Here is a 25,171-nt window from a genome sequence, read left to right as displayed (position 1 = left end):
GCCTGGTTGCTTTTTTCAGTGAACAAAGCAGATGGCACACACTGGTCAGTAAACTATGATACGTTTAGCAGTTATCCTAATCAGACATTTTCTGCAATACTTTTTTCCCACACGTTCCAAAAAATTTAAATAAAAATATTACAGAGTGTTAAAATGACTTTTTATAGCTATTTTAAACTCCTAAAAATAGGCCTACATCATTGTTCAAGAAAATAATAACTTTATCAATGTTTAATATATTTATATACTAAAATACATGCCTACATCAATGCATAATGACAGTATCATGTCAATGAATATTAATGCAGCTATGCAGGAATGCAGTATGTTATGTTCCGATCTGTGTACCTTATTGAGGTTCATGCATATTTGCACATCTGTGGGTTTTGTACTAAGTCAAACTTTAATATCTCAGGTTGTATTTTGCATATGTGTGTCCTAATCAATCAATGTACCCAATGAGCAGGCTTGTCCAAACATAAAGGTAAGCGTATAAGGGAAAGGACAGAGTCAAGCCGATTGCTCTAAGCTGTTTTTCTACCTCCTTCATTTTAAAGGTTATCAATTCAACTGTGTTCCACGAAGCACCTATCTAATCTGAAATTGGATCCGTTTATAATTAGCTAAATGCCTGATTGCCCATTTTAAACCGACCACACAAACTCAATTGGGAAATGGTATTAGCAGTTTTACATCAAGGTGGAGCTTGTTTACGATAACATAACGATAACGATCACATAAAGAGAGCTTTAATTCATAGTCATCAAGTGATCTGAAAGCAATTTCTGTAAAGTGTTTACCTGCATCGGGAGGCAGATAGAAGTTGAAGATGGCGATGATAGTAATCAGGATGCAAGGGATGATGATGTTGATGATGTAGTACAGAGGCTTCCTCTCGATGATCAGGTAAAAAGTCATTTCCTCATATTCGTCATCAAATGTGTTCTTCCTGCTTGGCTTGTGTCTTACGTACCACTCACCACTCTCTAGAGAAACATCCACAGCTTAGATTTCTATTAATTTTAGCGCATTTAGTAATCGTATTACACTAGCAACACATTTGCAAACCACAAGAAGGGGTTATGCAAAAATGCGATGCTTTGAATATACAGTAACATGAAAATACATCTGAAGTACTTCTACTTAAGAATATATGTATCACGTCATGAGTGCTCACCACTGAAAGACTCGTCCAGCTGGATCTCCCGAATCTCCTTGCCTTTTGAATTCAGGGCATACTGCAGGTCGATTTCTGTTGAGTCATATGTGTAAGAGCGAAACTGCATGGTGCAGTTCTGCCAGTCGAATGGGAAATATGTTACCTAGACACAAAAAACTGGCATTTAAACGAGTTGGAAACAACGTCCAAGCTTAGACGAAACTGGATGGAAGATAAATACATAGTAGATCTGTGTAAATTACCTTGACTCCACAGGAACTGCAGTACAGAGCAGGGGGAGTCCAGGTTACCCTGCCATTACTGTAAACCTGAACATGGACATGCAGGGCCACATCAAACTGTCCATCATTACTGAAAACAAAACATGAAATACAAATTAGCCAGTTTTGGTTAATAAATCAAACTATATCACATGTTATATGTTGAGGTAATCTGTAGTATGTTATGGATGGTGACATATCACAGAATTCCATAACATATCTTGAAACATAGCACAAATTGTATTGTGTCAAATGAATTGCATTTGTTCTGTTGTCTAACAGTTAAATAAGACTCTTCTTAGACGAAAAGTCCCTGCATTTGTCATTAGTTTCACTTATATGTGTTGCAACAATTGCTTCTCTAAGATCGTTGCTGATGTTTTACCTCCTTGGCATTGTGTTAACACACAGCTGAATGCTCCAGACCTGCAAACTGCCAAAACTTCTACTTTTTAGAGACACGGTGACACTTGCTGATGATCAGTTCCTCAATTGCATTAGGCTGGTGACATCTGGCTGCTATTTACTGTCTTAATTTCTATAGATGCACTAAGAACATACTCCACAAAGTTCTGTGAAAACTTTTTCTTTTCTTTATCAGAGGTCTGTATTTATACAGTGTTTTGCTCCATGTATGATCTGCTTTGGAAAATGTGTTTTTAAGAAAACTTCAAAAATGTGACAGAGCAATTGAGTAAAACTGTAACAAGAAATGACTTTTTGGTTTCACTTTTCTGTAAAGGTCAGAGACACCCCCCCTCCCTCCGTACTATGGGAAGTAATCTATTTTGTGCTGGAGATGGATGGTTTATTGTGACTTTGCTTTTACAAAGATAGCTGAGAGGGCTTGGTGAGGAAATCCAGGCAGCATAAACTAAAATGTGACAAACAGTGAGGTGTCTCTGTTCCGCAGCTGCACCACCAAGGCATTATTAGAGTACTGAAGCAATAACAACTCTCTATGCTGCTGACTTAAGTTATAAAGTTGCAAAATAGCAGCAATCAAAGTTTGCATCTCAGTTGTAGTCTTTGTTTTGTTATCATCTCAGTTCCTCTGACAAAGCTTAGAAAGAGACAGACAAGGCAAAGTCACGGCTGTGTAGAATATGAACATTTAGCTCCACTCCCACATCTAAACATTGTAATTGGCATTAAATGGAGATTCTTTGCACACTTTTTATGGAGCACTTTGACTGTAAGTGCAGCGCTAATGTTGTTCCTATACTAAGCTGTCGGGCTCATAACACAATGCACAACAAAGACATCAAGTCAATTAGACACAGATTTAGCCTTCTGTCAGTGTACAGTGTTTGAGTTTTATGTCTCTGATAATTGAACAATGAGAAGCTTGTGTCTTTACCCCGGGCCCTCCTAAAAATCTGTCCCTGTGAAAGTGCTGCTGCTAAAATGGCCGGCATTGAACAACCCAAGAGAAGCACGCGCAAATTTGCATTTGTGTGGACGTGCATATTTGTGTGTATCCGTGCGGTTCCAAATGAACGCCTCACAAGCTGAAGTAGCTGAGCGGTGCTATCAGCTCAGTTATTAGGGAGCCATGCTGCTTAATTGCCTATAAAGTGTTGATGAATGGAGCAGTGGGGATATTTACAGTGGTGTTAATGGGAGCGTGTCTGCGTGAGCCAATATGGGGAAAAGACTAAACTTGCTGTTCTGAGTATCTAAATCTTTAATTTAATGCTGTGTTATATAGTTTTTCCAATACACATGAGCACTACTATAATTTACCTGGCCCATCACCTAGTCTCCAGTGGCCTGCAGCTACAAGCTACAGGGGTATGCAATTTGTCCAATTTCAAAACAATATAGTACGATGGATACGGATTTGATATGAAAATATTTACTATATGGCAACACTTGTTTATTTCACTCAGGTAGGGGTAAATTAGTAAGTACAAAAGGTTGCAAACACTGCATACAAATACGAAAATGGAACAAAGAGATCAAAAACGTTCTCCTTTCAAGTCTTTGTTAATGTTAACGTTAATGCTAATGCTAATGCGAGTTGCAATGCTGATACTTACTTATTGATGAGGACGATGTCAGGAAGCCAAACCTTCCCAGAGGGGATGCGTAGCACCTGAATCCCATTGTGCTCCTTCGGTTTCCATGACAACCGATAATCTGTCCATTCCTGTTTGAACATTTTTATAAAAGTTTTTTTTTTTTTTTTTAATACGTAGGGATGTTATTATCCACAAGTCCATGAAAAGAGTTGGGATTAAAGCAGAAAATGACAGCAAGCAGAAACTTTGCTTTAACAAATGCAACCAATTTGTCATTGTATCACTTTATCTTTCATTTCTCCACTTCTGTAATTAGATTCCACAGGGATGGCTTCCCTGTGCATTTGTCCTTGCATAACAAAACACAATTTGCATATTTTTTCATTTTGCCTGCTATTATGACTACTCCAACTGTTCTACTGATTATATGCACAGTGTGCATTGGCACTGAGCTGTACTCGAAAGACGAGGCCCTGTGTTAATAAACATACTGCCACTGGAGTAGGAGTCACGGATGAGCTGCTCAGTGTGATGTGAAAGAGTTTTTCAGTTAGAGTACACTCAGAAAGCTGTTGGATAATTCATTCTATCGGCTTAAGATTTACTTCAATTTGCAAGTATGACGAGCAGGCATGCAAATAGACTCACCAGATTCATGACAACAGTGGTGCTCATTTCTTCATTTTTCATATTCTGTTATAAAAATGCGAAAATATGCATTTCAGTATGTACTTCATAACTGTTTGCTTCAGATCGTTTTTCATTTTGTAGGGATACAGATACAGAGTTATGCACAAAGAACACCCTAATGGCATTACAGGTTTTGTGGTGGTGAGAGTTTGAAAAATGGTATTCAGGGCAGCTGTGGTACAGGAGGCAGAGCAGGTTGTCTACTAATCAGAAGGTCAGTGGTTCAATCCTCAGTTTCTCTAAGGTGCATGTCAACGTATCTGTGGTTAAGATACTGAATCCTAATTTGCCTGCAAAGCATTCAATGAAATGTGAAAGACAGGTTTTAAAACAGCTCTTAGGTGTAGAAATAGGTTTGTGAATGGGGCTTATAATAAGAAAGCACTTTGAGTGCTCAGCAAAAGCAGAAAAGTGCTGTAAGTACCATTCCCACCAAACACCATCCATCAGTTTAATGGAATAAATCCGGTTAGTCAATCATCAGTCTATGAAAAGCCTTCCATTTGCATGAAAAGTTAGGTTTTTAGGTTGTTGCAAGCATTTAATTGCAAGAATTGGTTACCACTGTTGCCTCATAATAAGAAGGTTTTTGGTTTAGACCAGGGGTGGGGGATCTCCAGACCTCAAGGGTCCTGCAGTTTTTAGATACGTCCTTGATCCAACAAAGATTATTTAAATGGCAAAATGACCTCCTCAACATGTCTTGAAGTTCTCCAGTGGCCTGGTAATGTACTAATCATTTGAGTTAGGTGTGTTAACACAGGGTGATATCTAAAACCTGCAGGACACCGGCCCTTGAGGCCTGGACTTCCCCCACCCCTGGTTTAGACTATGCTGCCAGCTGAGGGCTTTCTGTGTGGAGTGTGCATACTGCATGGACTTCCCCCCACAGTCAGGATACATTCTACTGAGGTTAATCGAACCTCAATGTGATTCAAAATTTTTTATTTGTTCGTCTTTCAGCCTTAACCTTTTGATGGAAGGACAGCAAGTACAGTGTGATGTCTAAAAGATATCTAAATAATACATACAGTTCAAAGTTAAAACCAGGTTAAAAGTTAAGTTTTAGTAGTTCATACTGTTAATGTTAATACCTGTGTCATTTTTTGCCTCTGGAAATGTGTTTGTTACATCACTGTGATCAGACAGCCATGACATACACTCAGTGGTGAACTTTGTAGTAAGCGCCTTTATATAGTTAAAACCATTTGTTCCAACAGGCCAGGCATAGCTGGACTGGCCATCGGGCATCATTTGCGTTTGATTTTTCGTTTTTATGGGCCGATGTTTTTTTTGTTTTGTTTTGTTTTGTTTTTGTAACGGCATGAACAATGAGAGGTGATGGATTGGCCAGATGCTGGCTGATGTGTAAAAATAACTCAGTTGTTTGGTGGTGGCTGTGGCAGAGCTTCCACAGAGGCAACAGGTGGATGAGGGAAGGAGAGGCAGGAGGAGCAGAGACCCGAGGCGGCCGCCGGTCCGAGTGTCAGGTGAACTGAACTTCAGGTAAGAAGTTATGACCTGCAGTCTATCTGGGTCAGATATAAACCAAGTTTAGGTGCAGTTTATTTTCATTGTGCTGACTTTTTACAGTCAGTTACAATAACTCGTACTGCGTGCTAGCTAGCATGACGGAGTTTCTATACAGCTGGGTGGGTGCTTTGATGTTACTGATAGTGAACTTTATTTTATTCATAAGGTTAGTTAGTAGAGTTGCCAACCGCTCCTTTAAAAAATGGAATGGTCCCTCATTCAGAGAAAACATTATGCGTTTCGTATTGAGCTGAGAAGGAACACAGTTTGTCCCGTAGTTTAGCTATAATGGAAAAACACACAAAGCTGGATTTATTCTGTGTGTTTATGCTGCACAGCTACTTCAATCATGAAACTGATCAATGATCAGCTGATCAGCTTTTCTGTCTTGTTTGTTTATCGCTCACTTTGCGCCAGAAACAGGAAACCAGCGGATGTCGCGGTAAACAACAGCAGCACGTTTAAGCTTGATCAGCTGTTGTTAGAATTTATTTAATATTAATTTCTAGTATCAGCTGATGTTTGCTGGAGCCACAGCTGTAAAAGCTGCTGGTCATGATATGGTTTGGTTATCTGGTGAGAGGGAAACATGAAGATGAAACCAGGAGATGTCCTTACTGAATCATCAGAGCTGAACAGGTGATGGAGAAACAGGTTTACCTTTTAGGTGACATGAATGAGTTGAAGGGAAGTTATGAACTGTTTATGAGAGACAAATAACACCAGGATCCTTTTCTAAGTAGCTGACAGTTGGTAACTGTGCAGGGGTGGGTCTAGCAAAGTGTTGCCAGGGGGCCAGGTAGGGCATTAACAGGGAAAGGGGGGCACAAAGAAATACTTTTCTTTCTTATTCTCATTTAAAATGTCTCGCTTTTAAAAAATAATTATCTGAATCTTACAACCAAAGTTTTTATCTGATGTAAAATGTATAGAAATCATACATATACCAACAAGAGGGTGTACATCACAGCGTCTGTTTTCATTCAAAGGCTTTATGCCTTTTCCTGTAATACCTGGTTGGCCCGTCTCTAGTCAAAATGCCTGGGCCGATTTTTTGTCCCAGTCCAGCCCTGAGGCCAGGGGACATGATGTTGCAGCGATAGGCAATACCACTTTATTGAAAGAAGGGTTTGGAGTTGAATCTATTGGTTGAATGAGTAGTTTATGTTTGTGTTTAGGCGCGACCTCTTGTTGTTACAAAGGTGTCTAAATGACTTATTAACTAAATCGCAATATTACTCAGATTTTTTTTTTTTTTTTTGCAAGACTTTATTGGAATTTTCTTTTATTGGACTAGTTAACATTATTGCAGAGGAATTTTTAATGTTTTGGGAATTTTTGGAACCACTGGGATATTAGTTTAGCTTAACAAGCAGGGGACACATGTAGTCTCTAAACAACTCTTTTACAAAAGGACTAAGAGGCAGAGACATGAGGGGATTTGCTGCATGAGTGGCATTTTTGCATGTACAAAATGTGACATATTGCATTGTGGGACTGTTGTACCCATGATGTGAAGGTCAAGTCATGAATTCTGGCTAAGCTTCTCTGCTCCTCGGCCTGCTATTTAAAACCCCAACTGGGACAGCTGGGACCAAAGCATGAGTGGGGGCAGCAAACGTTGGATGTCTTCCTCATGCAAACACATCTTGCTACCTCACACATGTCATTGCCTGCATATCAATACCCATCAGGCCCAGTGTTAATAATAACTCTGCAGTTACCCAGCTGGACTAGTTACTTGTCAAACTAAGAATCCAAGTGGGTTAGTTTTCAGGACAGGTCAACTCCACAGCTTAAGATGATCCACGTGACGAGAGAGGAAGAGAGAGCGTGACCTTGAGTGGAGGTGTAAGGAGTGTGGGTGTGTGGATGCACTATGTGTGTTGGTTTTTGATTGCCTAGGAGAAGAGAGTAAAGGGGAAAATAAAAAGCTCATAAAGTGACCGTGTGTGAGTGTGTGTGTGTGTACGGCTTATCCTTTAATGCAGTCACACAGGCAGCAGCCCAATCAGTGCATGCCACTAAACACTATTTCCCAGCATGAATGAATAAAACTACAGTACTTCACTACACCTCAGTAGTAGTACTCATTTTTGCCATCTGGTTGTGAATTTAAATTCAGATGGCACTGGGATTCATTCATGGTGGAGAATATGGAAGATAAGCTTTACATTTACATTTCAGAGGCAAAGCCACAGAAAAACCATCGTCTCTCTGGCTAAGAGTTCCAGCATGAAGTTACTGTAGCATGGTCACAGACTTTGATGTGTCCGATTATGACAGATTCATCTTTTCAGATCTTGGAAAAGATATTAAAGGAATGTAGCTTCTAGGCTAGACAGTTTCAGTTCTTTATGATTAGGCTGTTCTACAAGCTCTCTGAAAAGCCGTCAGTCGATTCAGAACACTGCATAAAGAGCAGTAACAGCGTCTAGTAGTATTAACTTCTCTTCACTGGATTTCTGCTAAATCCAGACTAGAAGTAAAATCCTTCTCATATATAGTTCCTTAAATAATTAAGCTCCATTGTATCTTCATGACCTCATAACGTATTAGCCAACGGAGTGCTTTGCTCTCTTCATTTTGTTCAGACTGCAGTCTTACTTAAAGGACAGGTGGTTGGGAGTGGTTTCTTCCTGTTAAAAGGGAGTTTTTTCTGACCACTGTCACAAAGCAGATGTTCATAGGCAGTCATAGTTTGTTGAGGTTTTCTCCCAAATGCTGTAGGGTCTTTACCTTACAACATAAAGCACCTTAAGGCGACTGTTCTTGTGAATTGTCAGCTAATGGCAAACATTTTGGTGATGGGAATCAGCATTAAACTGGTCAAAACTTCTGTTACATCATGCTGGGTTACAGTCAGTCCTGGGTTCTCGAAAGGGGTCGATGGAGACCTGGCTTATAATCCATTAGAATCAGCCCTTGTTTAAATTTATTCTACTATGCTAGAATTTAGATTTTTTTTAAATCTGCAGTGACCTGCTGTTTACTGTGTGTACTTTTGTGTTGGGGTTTTGGGCCTCACCAGTCCGACGAAGGATGTGAGGATCATGCCCACGCGAACCACCACCCTCTCTTCAGGGGTACGAGCTGGTCGGACCTTAAGGTTGTATTTGGAAAAGAGGCTCTTCATCAGAGTATTCTCTGATTCAGTTGCACCTGTAATACACATTGACAGAGGTCAGTTGTGATGGCAGGCTTCAAACTGAAGTCCTTTAATAATTGCTAGTCATTCACTCAGATTTAGCTAGATATGTCCCTCCAAAAGCCTCAGCAGCTGCTGACTGCATTGATGCACTGAATTAATAAAGGAGTTCACTCACTAGATACACACTGGTGACACTGTGTCGCCGAGCAAGCTGTGCTGTGCATCAAAATATAATCAATCGACGACTGTCTCAATACCGAAGTCAATAGTGTGCAACAAGTGGATGTTTGATAAAAAATTTATTGATTATTCATTTTGATGATTACTATAATGTTTCAATGTAAAGTTCCTGATTGTTTAATACCAAAAATTCTGTTAACTGCTTTTACAGACCAATTTCCTAGGTCCAGCCAAGGGGTGAAAGGTCAGCTCTATGTCTTTCTGCTTTTTGCAAATTATGCTATGCTGTTGACTTCACTGACCAATGACCCCCCCAAAAAAGTGACTAGATGACAATTACCACCTTCAAGTCCAGAATCAATCAGTCAGACCTTTCAGTCAGAAAAGCTGTACTGCTATTGGATGTGGATAGACTGCTTTAAGTGGAATTCAGGATTGACAGATGGATTGGCTTACCATGTGAAGTAGTAGTAGTGCATTCCCACATTATTTTCTCTAATTAAAACAAGTAAAAGACATGTATTTCAAATAAGTTCCTGAGGTTCTAAGGTCCTGTTTTTATATCAATGCTAAATGTTTCGCTTCAGGTCTGCATAATCGCAAACCTACTCAAACACTTGCATTCCATTGCATTTTCATGCGTAATCCCTGATTTACTTGCAACATTTTCCTCCTTGGTGTTGGAAGGTTAGAAGCATTTATAATCAGCAGCTCTTGTGACGCAGCATTCATCACGTCTGGCATTGCTGTGGCCCCAGCAGGATCTGACCTGACAGGAATAAATGATGACGATCACCCAGCAAGGCACCCCATTAGCTAGGCACAAGGAAGCATGGCTGCTGATGGAACGGGAGGTGACTATCGAAGGCCAGAATTTAGCATTTTTTATCTCACTACCCAGCTGAGATCACTTGGTAAATAACAAGACTGACTAAAGAATTAGCTAAAACTAAAATACTGGATGGTTGTATAACCAGTTAAAATTAAAAAGATTTTGTACTATATTTTTCTTTTATGGAGAGAATATGTGAGTATCTGCTTGAAAAGACCCAGTTATTCAGCTTTTTTCTCATAAACTCACCGAGTGAGTAGTGGCTCAGCAGTGATAAACATGGTTTAAAATTGAAACTGACTGCAATAAAGTTCAGTATACACTACATCCTTCTCAGAGTGGTTTGAGCGCACTGTCCAGTAACCACCGGGCAACTTACCAAATAAGTTGTATGAAAAAATGAAGTTATTGATTTCTCTGAAGAAATGTGTTCAACTTAACTGGCTGTGATTCTCTGCGACTGTCGTGTCTCTGATCGTATTTTCTTTAGTTTATAACTGCTGTGAACACAAGTCCTTAAAGATGAAATCTGCCATTGTGTTACAGGTATTTTGTTTCGCTATTTCATCATTTCTTGTTATCTTTCAAAAATGTCTTCGGCATAAATTCATTAGTGAGTTTTATTAGTTTGTTGATGCTATGAGATGCAATTTGAATGAGAGGTACATATCATAAATCTGTCATGGCTCCCTACGTGATATAATCCCTGTGCTTAACTGTCCCTGTATGCCACGTTTGTCACTCTGGAGCTCGTGTGGATGCCGCACCTCGATCCTCTAAACTCATCAACTTTAGCTGTACATCAGCTCCTGTCTGCTAATGAAATAAGTTTGTCACTTGTCTCAATAGCAGACACGTCTTGGCCTAATTAGGGCTACTTCCAGAACGCACAGCACGATTACTGTACAGTAATGGTAAACTCGTATGAGCCAAAGTTCTTGAAGGGACCTAACATGGGCTACAAGAAGTGTAATGTGGCCCAAAAGCTACAACATACCTGCAACAGTACCTGCATGTGACCCACCAAAGGTAACCCTGTGACTAAAGGCAGTCAGACTTACCCGATGAGCCAATGCCGTCATTCACGACTTGTTGTGGCCCAAAGAGGTTTGCAAACGTTTGTTGCTATCTGAGTACATTCCATTACATGCTGCTCCACAACACTTCTCACAGTTTTCTTCCCTCACCAATCAACCAAAGACTAGCCTCCTCCTGTTGTCAATCTGGAAATAAACTCTTACATCTTTTAACATTTATTGCAACCAAGAGGGAAGTAATGTTTAGCTCAATGTTTCAAATTGGGACTTCAGAAACCAGTGAGCGACATCACAATAGCCACATCCATCTTTTATATTGTCTGCTTTTCAAATGCTAGCATGCTAATGTTAACAGATCAAAGAGGTACAGCCTCACAGAGCCACTGAAGGTTCTCATTTTTATGTTTAATGACCATGTTTCTGTGCTCTTTCTGTGCTCTTTACACAGTTACACCAGCACGATATGCTACATGTCTCTCTTGATAAATGACTCACTGTGATTTCTGCCATTTTCTAAATTAGATAAGATAAGATAAGATAACCTTTATTAGTCCCACACGTGGGAAATTTGTTTTGTCACAGCAGGAAGTGGACAGTGCAAAAGTTATGACGCAAAAATTAGAATACAATAAGAATAAATACAGTACACAGCTGTACAGAATAGAATAAAATAATATACTATATACAGTAGAATAAAATAGAATAAAAATATACAATAAGATAAAAATAGAATACGAATGGGAAAAGACATTAAACACTCAAACCAGATTGATAAGCTAAAGAAACATGAGCAGAAGAAAACACATAAACTGCTGGGCCTGTATTAATGTCTAGCCTACGTCGAAACGTGCTAATAAAACATTTTTATTGTACAGTATTCCAATAGGAACTGACATCGTGTCAGAGAAATCATATTCTCAAGTATTACTGTAAAGTTTTCTATTATGAATTTGTTCTTTTCTGGTACTTTCCATTCTATGATCTTATTCTACATTAGATACTACACGAGTATTCATGTTGGCCTTGCATGACAACTAACGCTTTGTTACATGAGTATACTGTGTCAGCCTGTACTTACCTCCCAATGTGCTCAGGCTGTATAAGCAACATGCCAGCAGGAACAGATCCAGGCTTTTCATGATGAGGCCCAAAACCAAACTCTTGTCCTCCCCGGAAATAGATCTTGAATGAGTGAATCAAACTTCTTCCCTGCTTAGCTTTCTTTACCAGTTCAGCTCACTGGAACTCTACAGCTAAACTTTGACTTGGTCAGTACTCAGTTTGTACTGTTGTTGTCTGTCAGTCAGGCAGCCATGCCAGCTGCTGTGTACTCCAATTACCTCCAGGAAGGGGTGGGGCTTTGGTGAAGGGGTTGGGGATACACACAAGCATCAAACTGGCAGAAATTCTTGTGAGGTTTTATATGCAAAAAAATTGTGTAATTTTTTCTGGTATATTTCCTCTTCCAAAACCCTCCCCAAAAAGTTAGATTGCTGTTTATGTAACTGTGAAGCTAAAAGAGATTCTGAGAATTTTGGGGGGAAAAAAGAAAACCTATGAAATGATAGTTGACAGAATGACAGTTCAGCTGTTTTGGCTTTCTGCTTCAGAAAACCATGAAGCCAGTTCTGTAGCCACATTATAAGATAAAACTCTATAATTCAGAGGAACAAAAAACATACATAAACAAGGTCCAAAATTGCATGGGCCTCAAATAATCTGAAATAATCTGACTATTGGATAATAATTTAAAATTATTTTTTTTGGAAAGGGAACAATCAGGTTATTATCAGTCCAAATGGCATGGATAACGTTTGTACCTGTAAAGTTCATATTAAACAATATTTACAGGTTTTAGAGCAACATCCAGTCCAAAGGTGACACGATGAAACACAATGTCAAACCGCATTCTGCATGTATTATTATATAAAGATGAAATAGGTGCTAAACTAAGCTGCCTGCTGACCAGACCTGTCACCTAACAAAAACATGTCGTGCTTTATGAAATTAAAATATTAGGCCCAAAACTCTTGAGATGCTAAAATCCTGGAGTATATCAGACATTAATTGGAAAACGTTTGGATTTGAAAGCTGTTTCAGTAAGTGCTCTCCTCAGCTCCAAAACTCTTGAATGCAAAAACACGCTGGCAGCTGCCATCTTAATAATAATAACTTCTTGTTCTCAAGAGTTTTCACTATCAGCTCATTTGATCTATTTAATGACTTTCTCTTTTCTTTTTCTAATCTCATGACCCTTTGACCTAAAATCCTATTTTGTAATATGTCACTGAGACATTACCTCCAGCTGAGTCTTCTTCCCCAGCTTCCTCTTGCCTACACCCACATGCTGCGATCACTTCCTTTAATTGCTTAACCTATTTGCCCAACTGAGGGGTTAAATGATCCTATTTAAACTATATTTCAACTTTTTGTGCATTCAGTTCTGATGTATGTTTTGGTTCTACAGGACACATGCAGAACCAACAGACCAGACGTTAGCAGCTGTTATTCTCTCAGTATAAAGTCAAGTTGATGAAACACTCCAGACACTGCTGTATTTTCTGATTTGCCCCTGCAGTAAAACATCTACATCCCCGTCTTTATGTCCCTCCTCTCATCTCTTCATGCCAAACTGCTCTTGCACACATTCGTCGACCATCCACGCCACCATAATTTATGACACACTGTCACTGCCATTTGGCCTGCTGCCAATTTAATTACCATAGAAGCTAACTATTAACAGCTAGCGCCCGGTGTCAAGTCACACATCACGTCACCGGTCAGGGGAGAGTGCATAAAGCTTTTTTTGGCAGTAACTCAAACTAGGACTTCATGAGAGATGATTATTTAATTCTGAAGTAGTTAAGCTAAATTACATTGATTGTTTATCTACAAATATGAGTAAAAAGAGATTATGTGTTAACCTGTGTTGTGTAACTTTATTCTAAATGTTTGGGGAAGTCATTATAGTTTATTCACTGAAAGTGTCAACTTTCCTCCTTTTTGTTCATCTGTATGTATATTAAAAAGCATCAATTTAATCATTTTCTTTTTATCTTGTTTTATCCTTTCAATTTTTGCATTTTCTTAGAGTTTCAAAATAAAAGTCTGCCAACTGCCAACCGAGGTCAACTAAAAGTGCACTGTAAAAACATTGGAAATTTTTTACAGTGCAAACAAAGTACACGATGTGATTTTCTTGGCATGTTGAAGCTAAGCTGCAACCTTTGAAGAAGAAAAATGAAGCCAATGCAGATCTTTTTGCTACTTACTTTCTGTGCTCGAGTGAAATTCTAGTTACCTCTGCCAAGGAGGTCATGTTCTTTGGTAGCATTTGATGTGTCTCATTATTCTGTTTGTAAATACCATAGCCTGAAAAGTGTTGAATAAATTATGATGAAACTTTTTAGGGGTCTAGAGTAGGGTCATGTTAACAGTCCATTAAAATTTGGCTTACATCCACTAAGGTCATCCAAAGCAATGATGTATTGGTCAAAAACAGACAAAAAGCCTTATAACCTATAGCTAGCGTCTTAATAACTGTAGTGTGTATTATCAACATATGCTGCATAAAGATTCAAAAAATCATATCACATTTGATCTCACTTGTGCGTTTTAAATCTGGCTTTCTTTCAAGCTGAACCCAAAATGCTTTATATCTTTAAAGAAAGTATTGTCAAAAGAAAGAGTGCCCAGTTAGTTAGAAATATATTTTAGAATAATATTTAATAAGCGCAAGTTATTCATGTTATCCATTACTACTCCTACAGAATGTCTGTGGAATCAAAGTAACAGTTTGTCATGCTCCTTTTATCTGATTTTTACAGCACTGAAATTTTAAAGTATTTTTAAAAGCAACAAAATAAATTTACATAAATAAAATGTTGTTCCCATAAAAGTAAGTATTACCTTGGCAGAGGTTTGTGCTTTCCGAGTTCTTCTTGTGTTTTATTAGTCTATTACTTCAACTGGCTGTGACTGTGAGTGTTAGAGTTTATGAAGACAGCTTCCTAACCAAGCTGATAAATTCACACTCTACTCTTCCATCAAATATGGTAACATTTAGCTCCCAAAAATGGCTAATGTTGAGGTTTTAACGTGTGGATTACATAACCAAGGGGCATTTACATCCATCTTCCATACTATATCATATTGTAAACTGTAGTGGAGCCATCTGCTGCAGTCTCACTTTGGGAAATAAGGGCACATCCAAAAGTATCTTCTTGCTCATTAAATGGACATTAAATTGACTTGGTTTGCATGTATTGAATGTATATGTATGTAGATATTTAGATGTTTTTTTAATAAATCAAACATAGAGCTAATAAGCAGATGTAATGATACAGAAGACCTGATTAAAAAGAGAAAAAAACTCCAGAGACCAGTGTTACAATCATACAAATATATTAGTTTGTTTTATTCAATTATATCCAATAATATGTCTCCTTTGACTTTGGGTAAGTTATTATAGAAATAAATACAGATCATATAGCAAATGCAGAGAGAAGAGTTTGGGATAGTAGAAGTGTTGAAGAGGGGGAGGGTCAAGGGGTTAAAGGGTGTCAAAGAGTAAATATTGGGGAAGGATTGTTTCTTTGAAGGTGTCCAGTAAATGATTGGCGCATGCATGCTTGTAGTCAAGCCCATCTGTGATCCTCCATCTCAGCCCACAAGTCTGAGTCTCCGAACTCCCAGGGCTCTCTGTAGTCCTTTTCAGCTCCTTCCTCCAAGCGATCCATGGGTTTGGATGGTGTTTCAATGTTGTGTTGTTCCACCTTGCCAGCAACAGGGGGAGTTACTGCACCCCAACCACATTTGCGTGTATATATTTATATAGAGAGATATATAGATATATTTTTTGCCCCATTTTGAATACAAAAATAGTGTCATTGTGGCTTTGATAGCTGGAAGACTGAAGCACTCTTTTTGCATTTGGAAGACAAGAATATGTCTAACATTAAAATAATGTTAAGATGATTTCCTTAAAATTCTTTCTGGAAGACTCACAATAAGTTGGATCGTCCATAAAAACCAACAGAACGGAAAAAAAACGAGTGACAGATTGATCAGAGAATAACACACAGACACAAGCACACACACACATGTGAAATGTGTCCGTGTGCATGTTTGAAGGACAGATGACAGTGAAGGTCAGAGGTTGGTCAGTCAGGCGGTACGTGACAGACAGGTGGATTCTGGGGGATCGGAAGGAGAGGGTTTGAAACCCCACAATTCTCATTCTTTACAGATCTAGCTTTTTAGTTCCACAACATGAGAGTAAAAGACACAGATATGTATTTAAACAGCAACAAAACCACATCAAATCAGCAAACACACGTGAATGTGACTAACCAGGAGTTACGTGGATCACATGTGACCTCACATCATATCATTATAAATCACAGTAATTCCACGAGAGTCACCCAAAGTACTTAGATTGACAAATGACACTTTAGAAAACAGGTAAAGAAACACTACAGAGTAAAGTCACCACTAAAGCGTGGATGGTGCATTAGCTTGTAAGAGGTGAAGTCCTTCCATGATCTGCTTGTAAAGGTCACCCGATTTAGCCACATCTGCGCTGGCTATGCAGGGGGTTGTGTGTGTGTGCGTGTGTGTGTGTGTGTGTGTGTGTGTGTGTGTGTGTGTGTGTGTGTGTGTGTGTGTGTGTGTGTGTGTGCAATGCAGATGTGTTCAGAGATCGTGGGGTGTGCCTTTAAAAAAAAAGAAAAAAAAGCAACAACAAAAATGCAAAACTTTTATAGCTGAAGTTTCATTAATGCTTCTCAGGGTGTGACATTGAATACTCCAGCTCTCAAATTTAAAAGCTTTTTTTTTTTTCATTAAAAAAAACCACCCGAGGAAGGCGTCACTCTTTTGTCAGAGCACGTGAGTCTCTCTCTTCCTCCCTTTCTCTTTTTTTTTGTGTTTTCTGCTGCATTGCAGATGTGAGGGGACTCCACCTCGAAGTAATGCACGCACGCACGCTTAAACAGCTCTGCTAGCTCACACACACACACACACACACACACACACACACACACACACACACACACACACACACACACAAAAGAGGGCAAAGTGTTAGAAAAATAAAAGCTCTAATAAAACACGCAGTTGTTTTCTCTATATCAATATTTCTCCCCTTTTTTCCACACCCTCCCAGATAATGTGGCTGCACCTTGTTAATAAGAGTTTATTGCTTTCTGCCCAAGGACTCATGCTTATTGATTTGGCCTCTTGATTTATTCTCTCTCGCTCTCTGTACTTTATTCTCTCTCTGCTTGGATACACATAAAGGACACACAGAAATATTCAGTAACAGCTACACAAACATTACATACGATTACCAGAATTGGCAGGTGGGATATCTGCACACACACACACACACAAACGCGCTGCCTCCAGGTCAAAGGGAAGTCATATTAGCTGTATGCAAAAAAGGCTCACCGAGAGGAAATGGAACTTCAAAGAGAGGCTTTGAGGCGCGAGGTAGCCACTCTACAGTATGTGACACATGCCTCTCTCTTTCTCTCTGAGTCCTTCACAACCCCAGATGACCCTCTCACTCTCACTGCAGTTGTAATTCGCTCAGTAAGCAGGGAGGGCCCTGACTCGGGAGAAATGGGAGGGAAGGGAGTCCCTGGGGGGAGAGGTGTGTGCGTATGTGTGTGCGTATGTGTGTGTGTGTGTGTGTGTGAAGGGTGCAGCTGCATCAGATAGACATCATTTAGCTCCCTTCGATATCTAGGCGCAAGCTGGCACACCTTCCCCATCCCTTTCATATATAAAGAAGCAGTGACGCCGAGCTCACCAAAGGGCCAATATTTAACGCTTAGAGCTGAATCCGGAGACATTCATCAGCCAGTTAAAAGCAGTAAATTCAGCCACGAGAGGGGAGTGGGGTGTCCACTAATCAAACATGTGCTCAGAGAGACGGCCGCCGAGAGAAATGGCAAACTTTACATCCTGTAATTTACGCAGAGTCGTTTGAAGTGAAGCCTGAAGGCTGAGAGCGGACGGGCTGATTTCAGGCTTCACAAAAGACTCGCAGGACAGAGACGGAGGGAAAAGAAGGTGTGTACGAACACAGCATAAAACACACACACACAAACCGGTGCAAACACGTGTGGCCACACAAACCTTCCACCCGCTATAAATGATTTAGTAATTCTACTTTTCTGCCACCGCAAAAGTAAAATCAATAAGACTGCAAACAAAGCAACATCCTCTTTAAGATCACCACCATAGCTTGAAATAGACTAAAAATAACAGATAAAACCTTCCAGGATTAATCTGATTACTTCTCAGTTGAGCTTAAAAAATCACAATAATGACGATGATATTATTAACTGGAAATCTGAGTTGTTACTTAAAAAATATGGGTACTAACATCAGTAATCAGGCTGCACCTAGTATTTAAATAACAGTCGGATAAAAATCAAACGTGTCTACATATTTTACAGTGGGACACTCAGATGTCTGATCCAGCTTTAAGTGGCTGATGGATCATTTCTAATGGATTGCATTTAATTGCTGAATCGACACACACACACATGCAAAACACACCGAAGTTTAGTTAGCTTTGAATCCATCATTCACTAGATGTCAGTGTTGACTGACGTGGGGTCAGTGAAGTGACAAAGATGGACTGGTTTAACAAAAGTTTGGCTTTAAAGTCACTGTATGACATGACATGAGGCATGACACAAAATGTTCACAGCCCTACACTTACTCCATAAAAATTTAATATTTTTTTCCTTATTTGCTCTCATGCAGCTTTTATTTTGAAAGTTAAAGGGCCCCTCCAGTGATTTTCTGTATTTAAGAGTCAGGAAAGGATTACAAAGGGACTAAAAAAGATATTCTCACTCTCACGAGACAAGATCCAAACTAGCAGGACCCCACATTTCCCATATTGACACCTCTCCACTTTCATTGCTTCTTACGTTCTTTTTAGCTTTGTATCGAAGGTTTTCTGTCAAAAGACCACAAACCTAAAAATGTGGATCAAGACTTCATCACAGTCACTTTACCCTCAGAGGTGTGTTCAGACAGGACACGGGGCACCTTTTTGATGAGATGAGGACTGGTTTAGCAAATGAAAACAGCTGTGGGCTAAAAAAAAAAAAAAAGCCACTTTTATAATTACCTTTATGAATGTAGCAATATCAACAGTATTCTAGAATAGAGGGTGACCGCATAGTTCCTGGCAAGATGAGCTAATGGCTGAGCTCTCACATAAACATAAAGAGATGCACTGGCTTGCCCTTAACTGGTATATGCTTTTTACTTGTTTGTAGAATAGTGCTTTATAGTTAGTTTTGTAAAATGCTTGAGAAAAGATTATTTCATTTTTCTTATCCACTGATTTGAGCTTTAGCATTTTTTCTCTCTACATGGGATTAAATCTTGGAACTAGCAAACGAGACCGTCATGGAGTGAGGTTTTGGGTCATTGTCCCAAAGGCTTTTATAGAATCTGACGTTTTCGTGCAACCAGATAAGTCGCCCCCTGCTGGCCATTAGAGAGAATGCAGGATTAAAGCACTCCTACAGCGGCTTAACTTTGCACACACGAGCCAAGTTTGTCATTTATCATCGTAACACCAATGCCTTTGGTGGTGCTCTGTCTGAACACACTTTCAAACGTTTGTTTATCTATATGGTAAAAATAATCTGTGCGAAATCCGTGCTCCTTAAACTCTTCCACAAAGATTATTTAAACTAAAACTTTAGCCCTTAACCCCTATTTAAAACCCAAAAACAACAGTCATGAGACATACATAAAAAAATATTGGAACATAGATTTCCCAGCCCTTAAAATACATAATATAGATGTTACAAAAGCTCTGTTTGTTGAGTTACTCCTCTCTCCATCTAAGAGAATCCAGTCTCAGACAGACTTGCTTCAGTTCTGGGAGGAGGGAGCCTCTTTTAATTAAACACTAATTACTCTGCAAATAATAGTCAAACACTGTGTTCTGGATCGTGTGATCCAGGGAGGGTGTCTGGTCAAACACATCAACCTGAATGTCTATTTAACAGTTTAATTAAGGTCTTCAGTGTGAAAGTGAGGTTTTAACAGTAGCTTAAGTACAATAAATTAAAAAATATATATTATTTTAAATCATATATGTATTGAATCACCTTCCTTTATATCCTTCACCCCCTCTTTTATTTATTTCCTCTCTCTCAGACCACTTCCTTTCCTTTAAGTATTCACTGGATTGCTCTTTCCTTCCTTCCTTTCTTCCTTCAGGAAAGCAGAGGTACAATTTGCTTCAATTCTCAGGTAGAAGATTACATTGCTCAGCACCCTCGCCTCCATCCTGATTGGGTTATCAGCTATTATTATTTACAACCACAGGTTGCATGGGGGCAGAGGATTACGCGCATAAGGAGAAGCGCTAGTAAATGTGTGTCTTCAGGCAAGAGTGTCCACCTTAGCATAATTCCCTTTTAAATCTCTTTTTGTTGTGCTCATCATCATAATTATCCTCCCTAAAATTTTCTCTTCTTCTCTCGCTCATTTCTTTTGTTTCTCTCTCTCTCTCCCTCTGCCCTGATCATCAATCTCGCCTCGCCTTTACCTCCCGAACACAAAGGACTCCCTCGCTTCCCACAGTACATAAACATAAGGCAGAAACAATTACCCTGCCTGGCATATTGTAGCAAGTTTGATATGAAAAATGATTGCTTTTTGTGTTCAATGGAAACAACAAATGGAAATGCACCAAACAAGGTCTCCGGAAAGAAAGGAGTGAAATATTAAATATGCTAGTGATTTTCTTTACCAGGACAGGCTAACAAATAAACACTGGCAAAAAGATGTGAGACGCTTAAGTTTCCTTTTTTCAGAGCCATCATTCTTGTACCATCATCTATGCTCATACAACTTTAATTATTTTTGCCTCAGTCATATCATGGGATCACAGTATATAAGCTCTAAATAATAACTGTAAGGACGTGACAAGTAAAGAAGGCTTGAATTCCTCTTTGCATCAAAATCAAACTCTCTGGGAGAGATTTACTATAAAACCAAACCCCCAAAAAACTGCAGAGTTCATTTCTAAAAATGTTAAAAATTACATTAACAAATGATTCCCCGGCATTAGTTTCTTTAGTTAATGTTACAGTAATTTAACTGAGTACCCTACACTAATTTATGTATGAAGTATGGGAACTTTATATGAAAAATCAGTGCAGAAGAAGCTGAAGAAATCCTGACTTTGGTTCCAGCAAAACAGATCATTAGTTACTACATTTCCCATAATGCAATTTGGTGGCATAGTTCATTTAATTGTACTCTTTCAAAGTACAATCTGCTTCCCAAACTGATATCTGGGAATACATGCAAATAAAGTCTCTGAAAATGTAACTTTTGAAACTCCCAAACTTATACCTGAAAACTACAAGTTTAAAAATTAAAATTAAAATTTTTAAATCTTTCTAAAATCAAAGGTTTTTATTCAAATAAGGATCACCTTGGTATAAACCGAAGGTATATCAATCAACTAAATTTCATTTGACCATTAAAGTGAACCTTTTACATTGTACTTACATGATAAAATAAATAAATAATAGATGGAAACTTACATTAAATCAAATTACTTAAAGTCAGCATTTTGGGCATTTTTTTATTTTTTGAGTATTGCTGCCTCATTGCTCAGGGGGAACTGAGCTTTTTCCACCAGAGCTGCTTTCCATAATGTCTTCTAACTTTATCTTTATCTTTAAGGAATAAACACGGTTTATTTGAACAATGCTATGCAGCGCGAAAATTTGGGGAAGTGTAATTCTCATACGGATGCAAGATAACTCTTAGTGTATGACAAATTAGTGAAACAGCTTAAAACTCAGAAAATGCAGACACTTTCAGACTACTTTACTCACAGCGCTGCGTAGCCAGCTGTCATATATTATTTATCTTTAGTTTCAAGACAGCCACTTGACATTAAATCCAATTAAAAGGATTACTGATTGTGATTTATATCCAATGAAAGGTTGTTCTGTTAGTTTTAGCCTTTCACTGGAATATCAGTGTATGTGTGAATATTGACTATTTCACACAAAATTAGGTCAAAATCTCAAGTCAGACCCCCTGAACATGATGGCAGAGTATGATGAAAAAATACAAAATTGGCATTTCTATATATATGTGTGTGTGTATTTGTGTGTGTGCAGTGAAACAAAAGATGATTTGCACAGATAGTGTGTGGCCCTTGAGGGTTTGTGCAATGCATGGCCGGCCACAGTGAAAACAGCTATTGCAGCACAATCACAAACCGCACAGCCAGGCTCCATTACCAACCCATTTCGCTGATGATATCCTCATCATCTCCCAGAACCCGTACACACACTCACCACTGTGTCATGTTAGTGGGCGCAGTCACGAGCGTGCGTGTCACTTTGCTAAGTGTGTTAAGGTGTGAGATGGTTTTCAGCGGCCGATGCTCATGGACATCTGGGCTCTAAAGTGTGTGCACGTGCTGCACAAACCACAAACATGCATGTGTAGATGTAAGTGTATAAATGAGTGTGGGTTATGCGGTTACGCAATGTGCCGGGGGAGCTTTTGACCCCTCGTTTAAGGGTCGAAAGATTCTGATCAGTCCCAGACTCCATTAACGGAGCCGCAGAGGAGGGAGGGGCTTTCTTGTGCCGCAGAGTGGAAAATTGAGTCCATGTCACGAACTAATAAAATCGTAGCAAAGGTGAATGGAAGAAGGGAACACACACACACACACGCATATAGGACTGACTCATATTCAGGCTATCTCACAAAGTTGCTGACGCACACGCTGAAGATGTGGAGTGAGCAGATGGCTTTAGAACCAAAGGGTCTGTGTGACAGCCTCACATTAGCATGACTCTTTGTCAAGCTAACCTTAGCATTAAACCCCATAAGGGAATAAAGACGTAACCCAATTGTGGAGCATGTGCAGCAGAGGGACAGATTTACCCAGTGCACTCTTTGTGTTAAACCCAGGAAGACTTTGTTTGGATATTTGGTTGACTGGAAGGATCTCAATGATGATGTCTAGAGGGTGTGGGGGGTTTTCCCTTCCAGCTGGTTGAACACGCTGTGGTGACATGCTGTACAATGTTAGGCCACTTTTCACCTCTTTGCGGAGTTATTGCTTTTAGATCCCAGGCTCTGCTAATCATAAAGGTCATTAAATAAGAACATGGTGGGCTGGTGTGAATGGGCTTCTGTAAAGGTAAAAGGGGCCTCCCACTGGCCAACTCCACTCTGCCTGGACTTGCTTCTGCTTTTTACCCAGTTTGTCACCAGTGCATTATGGGATCAGTATTACAGGCAGCATGTGGGGGGGAGGGTAGCCCTAACAAACTTGTTCAGGTGTCCGCTGGTGCCCATTGTCCACGTGTTGTCTACCACTCCTCTCTCCTGTGTCTCTGAGCGCTAGGAGGAGGAGGTTTTGGTTTTGGATTGAGGATCTTTCTTGCCGTTCTGGAGCACAGGCGAATCACTGGAGGTCTTGGGCGTTTTTCTGGGCGGACTCTGTTCACCAACGTCATGTAGAGAGGGCTCCCTGTACATAGCCACTGGGCAAGGCAAGTTTATTTTGGGGAGGGAGAAAGAAAAATTAGAAAGATTGGACACATAAATGCATACAGTATATTATATCAGTCTCTGGCTCTCTTCCACAGCATGTCTTTTATCTTGTCTTCCTTCTCTCACCCCAACTGGTAATGGCAGGTGGCCCCGCCCCTCCCTGAGCCTGGTTCAGCTGGAGGTTTCTTCCTGTTAAAAGGGACTTTTTCCTTCCCACTGTCAAGTGCTTGCTCATAGGGGGTTATGTGATTGTTGGGTTTTTCTCTGTATGTATTATTGTAGGGTCTACCTTACAACGTAAAAAAAAATCCTAAAAAATCAGTAATATTCCAGCAGCTGGGGCGCCAAAATAATACCAGAAAATAACAGAAAATAACTTTCCCATAAAAATACGGTTATTTTCAGTAATGACAATACAGTTTGTTGCCCTAATTTTACATGGGATTTTGCCTTTTTCAAGTGCTTTTAAACATTAAATTAGGAACATTTTAACGTGATTAAACAATGAAATTACCCATAAACAAGGTCAATGAATGTGGCAATATGAATAATAATACTTAAATGTACAGAAATATACAGTTAACAGTTGGTTTAAATAATAATGGATTGCATTGATATAGCGCTTTACAATTCCCCTCTGGCCATCACCAGTAGGCGGTAGGTAAAGTGTCTTGCCCAAGGACACAACGACCGAGAGTGTCAAGGCGAATTGCCAACTCTTGAGCCACGATCACCCTAAATCGCAACAATAATAATAATTATTTGATGTAAAAAAAAAGTTTATAGGAATTATTTTATATATTTTTCCATAGCATTACATTTGAATTTAACAGTTCAATCTTTCAAATAACTTACACATATTTGTGAAATTATGATACATTTGTGAAAGTATTTTAACAATCTAAATATGCACATGTACAGACAGATACATTTAAAAAACAAGAAAATTATGTTTTATGACATTTACAGTAATTTTACGTTAATTTACATTTGAAATGTAAAATCACAGTCTATTTATGTAAATTTAATGATAATCTAGAAGAACAGTACAAAACTGTAAAATACACAGTAAAATACTTTTATATTACTTTTTTTTTTTACAGTGTACAATATAAAGAGCCTAGGGGTGACTGTTGTTGTGATTTGGGGCTGTACAAATAAAATTGAACTGAATATATACAGTATACTGGCTAATATGGATTACTTTTAATTCAATTTAATTTTATTTATACAATCACAATAAGAAAATCGAGTCGAGTAAGAGTCGCCTCAAAGTCCTTTATAGTGTGAAGTAAAGACCCTACGATAAGACCCTACAATAATACAGAGAATAAACACACAATCAGATGACCCCATAACACGTGAATTATACTAATACTAATGCGGCATAGAGTAACTGACGCCATAACCAGAACCCTATTTTAACCCTACGCTGCAACCTTCTACGTAACCTTGAGTGCTTCTTCTGAGAAATGTAACTACACGCTGGGATGACGTATACCACAACAAGTCTAAAGGCATGGAAGGTTGTGGTGTAGGGATTAAAGCAGTTTCTGGTTACCAGCTAGGACGTAGGTTTCCTGCAGAAGTCTAAATTTAGCTTAAGATCAAACATTTGGCGACAGTGGGAAGGAAAACCTCCCTTCTAACAGGAAGAAACCAGATCCTGGCTTAGGGAGTGGACATTATAACATAATAGAAAAGC

At 39.1% G+C, this 25,171-nt stretch overlaps 2 protein-coding genes across 2 annotated transcripts in view; both read right to left on the bottom strand.

Moving 5' to 3' along the window:
- Nucleotides 1–12,202, bottom strand: part of chrnb1 (cholinergic receptor, nicotinic, beta 1 (muscle)) — a 28,670-nt gene extending 16,468 nt beyond the window's left edge. Inside the window, exons 1-7 of the mRNA XM_004571015.3 lie at nt 11,966–12,202; nt 8,716–8,849; nt 4,113–4,157; nt 3,483–3,592; nt 1,423–1,531; nt 1,178–1,322; nt 801–986 (exon numbers count right to left, since the gene is read on the bottom strand). Of these exons, the coding sequence (XP_004571072.1) occupies nt 801–986; nt 1,178–1,322; nt 1,423–1,531; nt 3,483–3,592; nt 4,113–4,157; nt 8,716–8,849; nt 11,966–12,026 (790 nt within the window). The 5' untranslated portion in view covers nt 12,027–12,202. The remainder of the gene's footprint in view (nt 1–800; nt 987–1,177; nt 1,323–1,422; nt 1,532–3,482; nt 3,593–4,112; nt 4,158–8,715; nt 8,850–11,965) is intronic.
- Nucleotides 12,203–15,274: 3,072 nt separating this feature from the next.
- fgf11a (fibroblast growth factor 11a) overlaps nt 15,275–25,171 on the bottom strand; it is a 112,639-nt gene continuing 102,742 nt past the window's right edge. The window contains exon 5 of the mRNA XM_004571016.6: nt 15,275–23,456. Coding sequence (XP_004571073.1) covers nt 23,314–23,456 — 143 coding nt within the window. The 3' untranslated portion in view covers nt 15,275–23,313. The remainder of the gene's footprint in view (nt 23,457–25,171) is intronic.

The sequence above is a fragment of the Maylandia zebra genome, linkage group LG3 (genome assembly GCF_041146795.1).
Source record: "Maylandia zebra isolate NMK-2024a linkage group LG3, Mzebra_GT3a, whole genome shotgun sequence".
NCBI lineage: Eukaryota > Metazoa > Chordata > Actinopteri > Cichliformes > Cichlidae > Maylandia > Maylandia zebra.
This window is presented reverse-complemented; position numbering and strand designations above follow the sequence as displayed.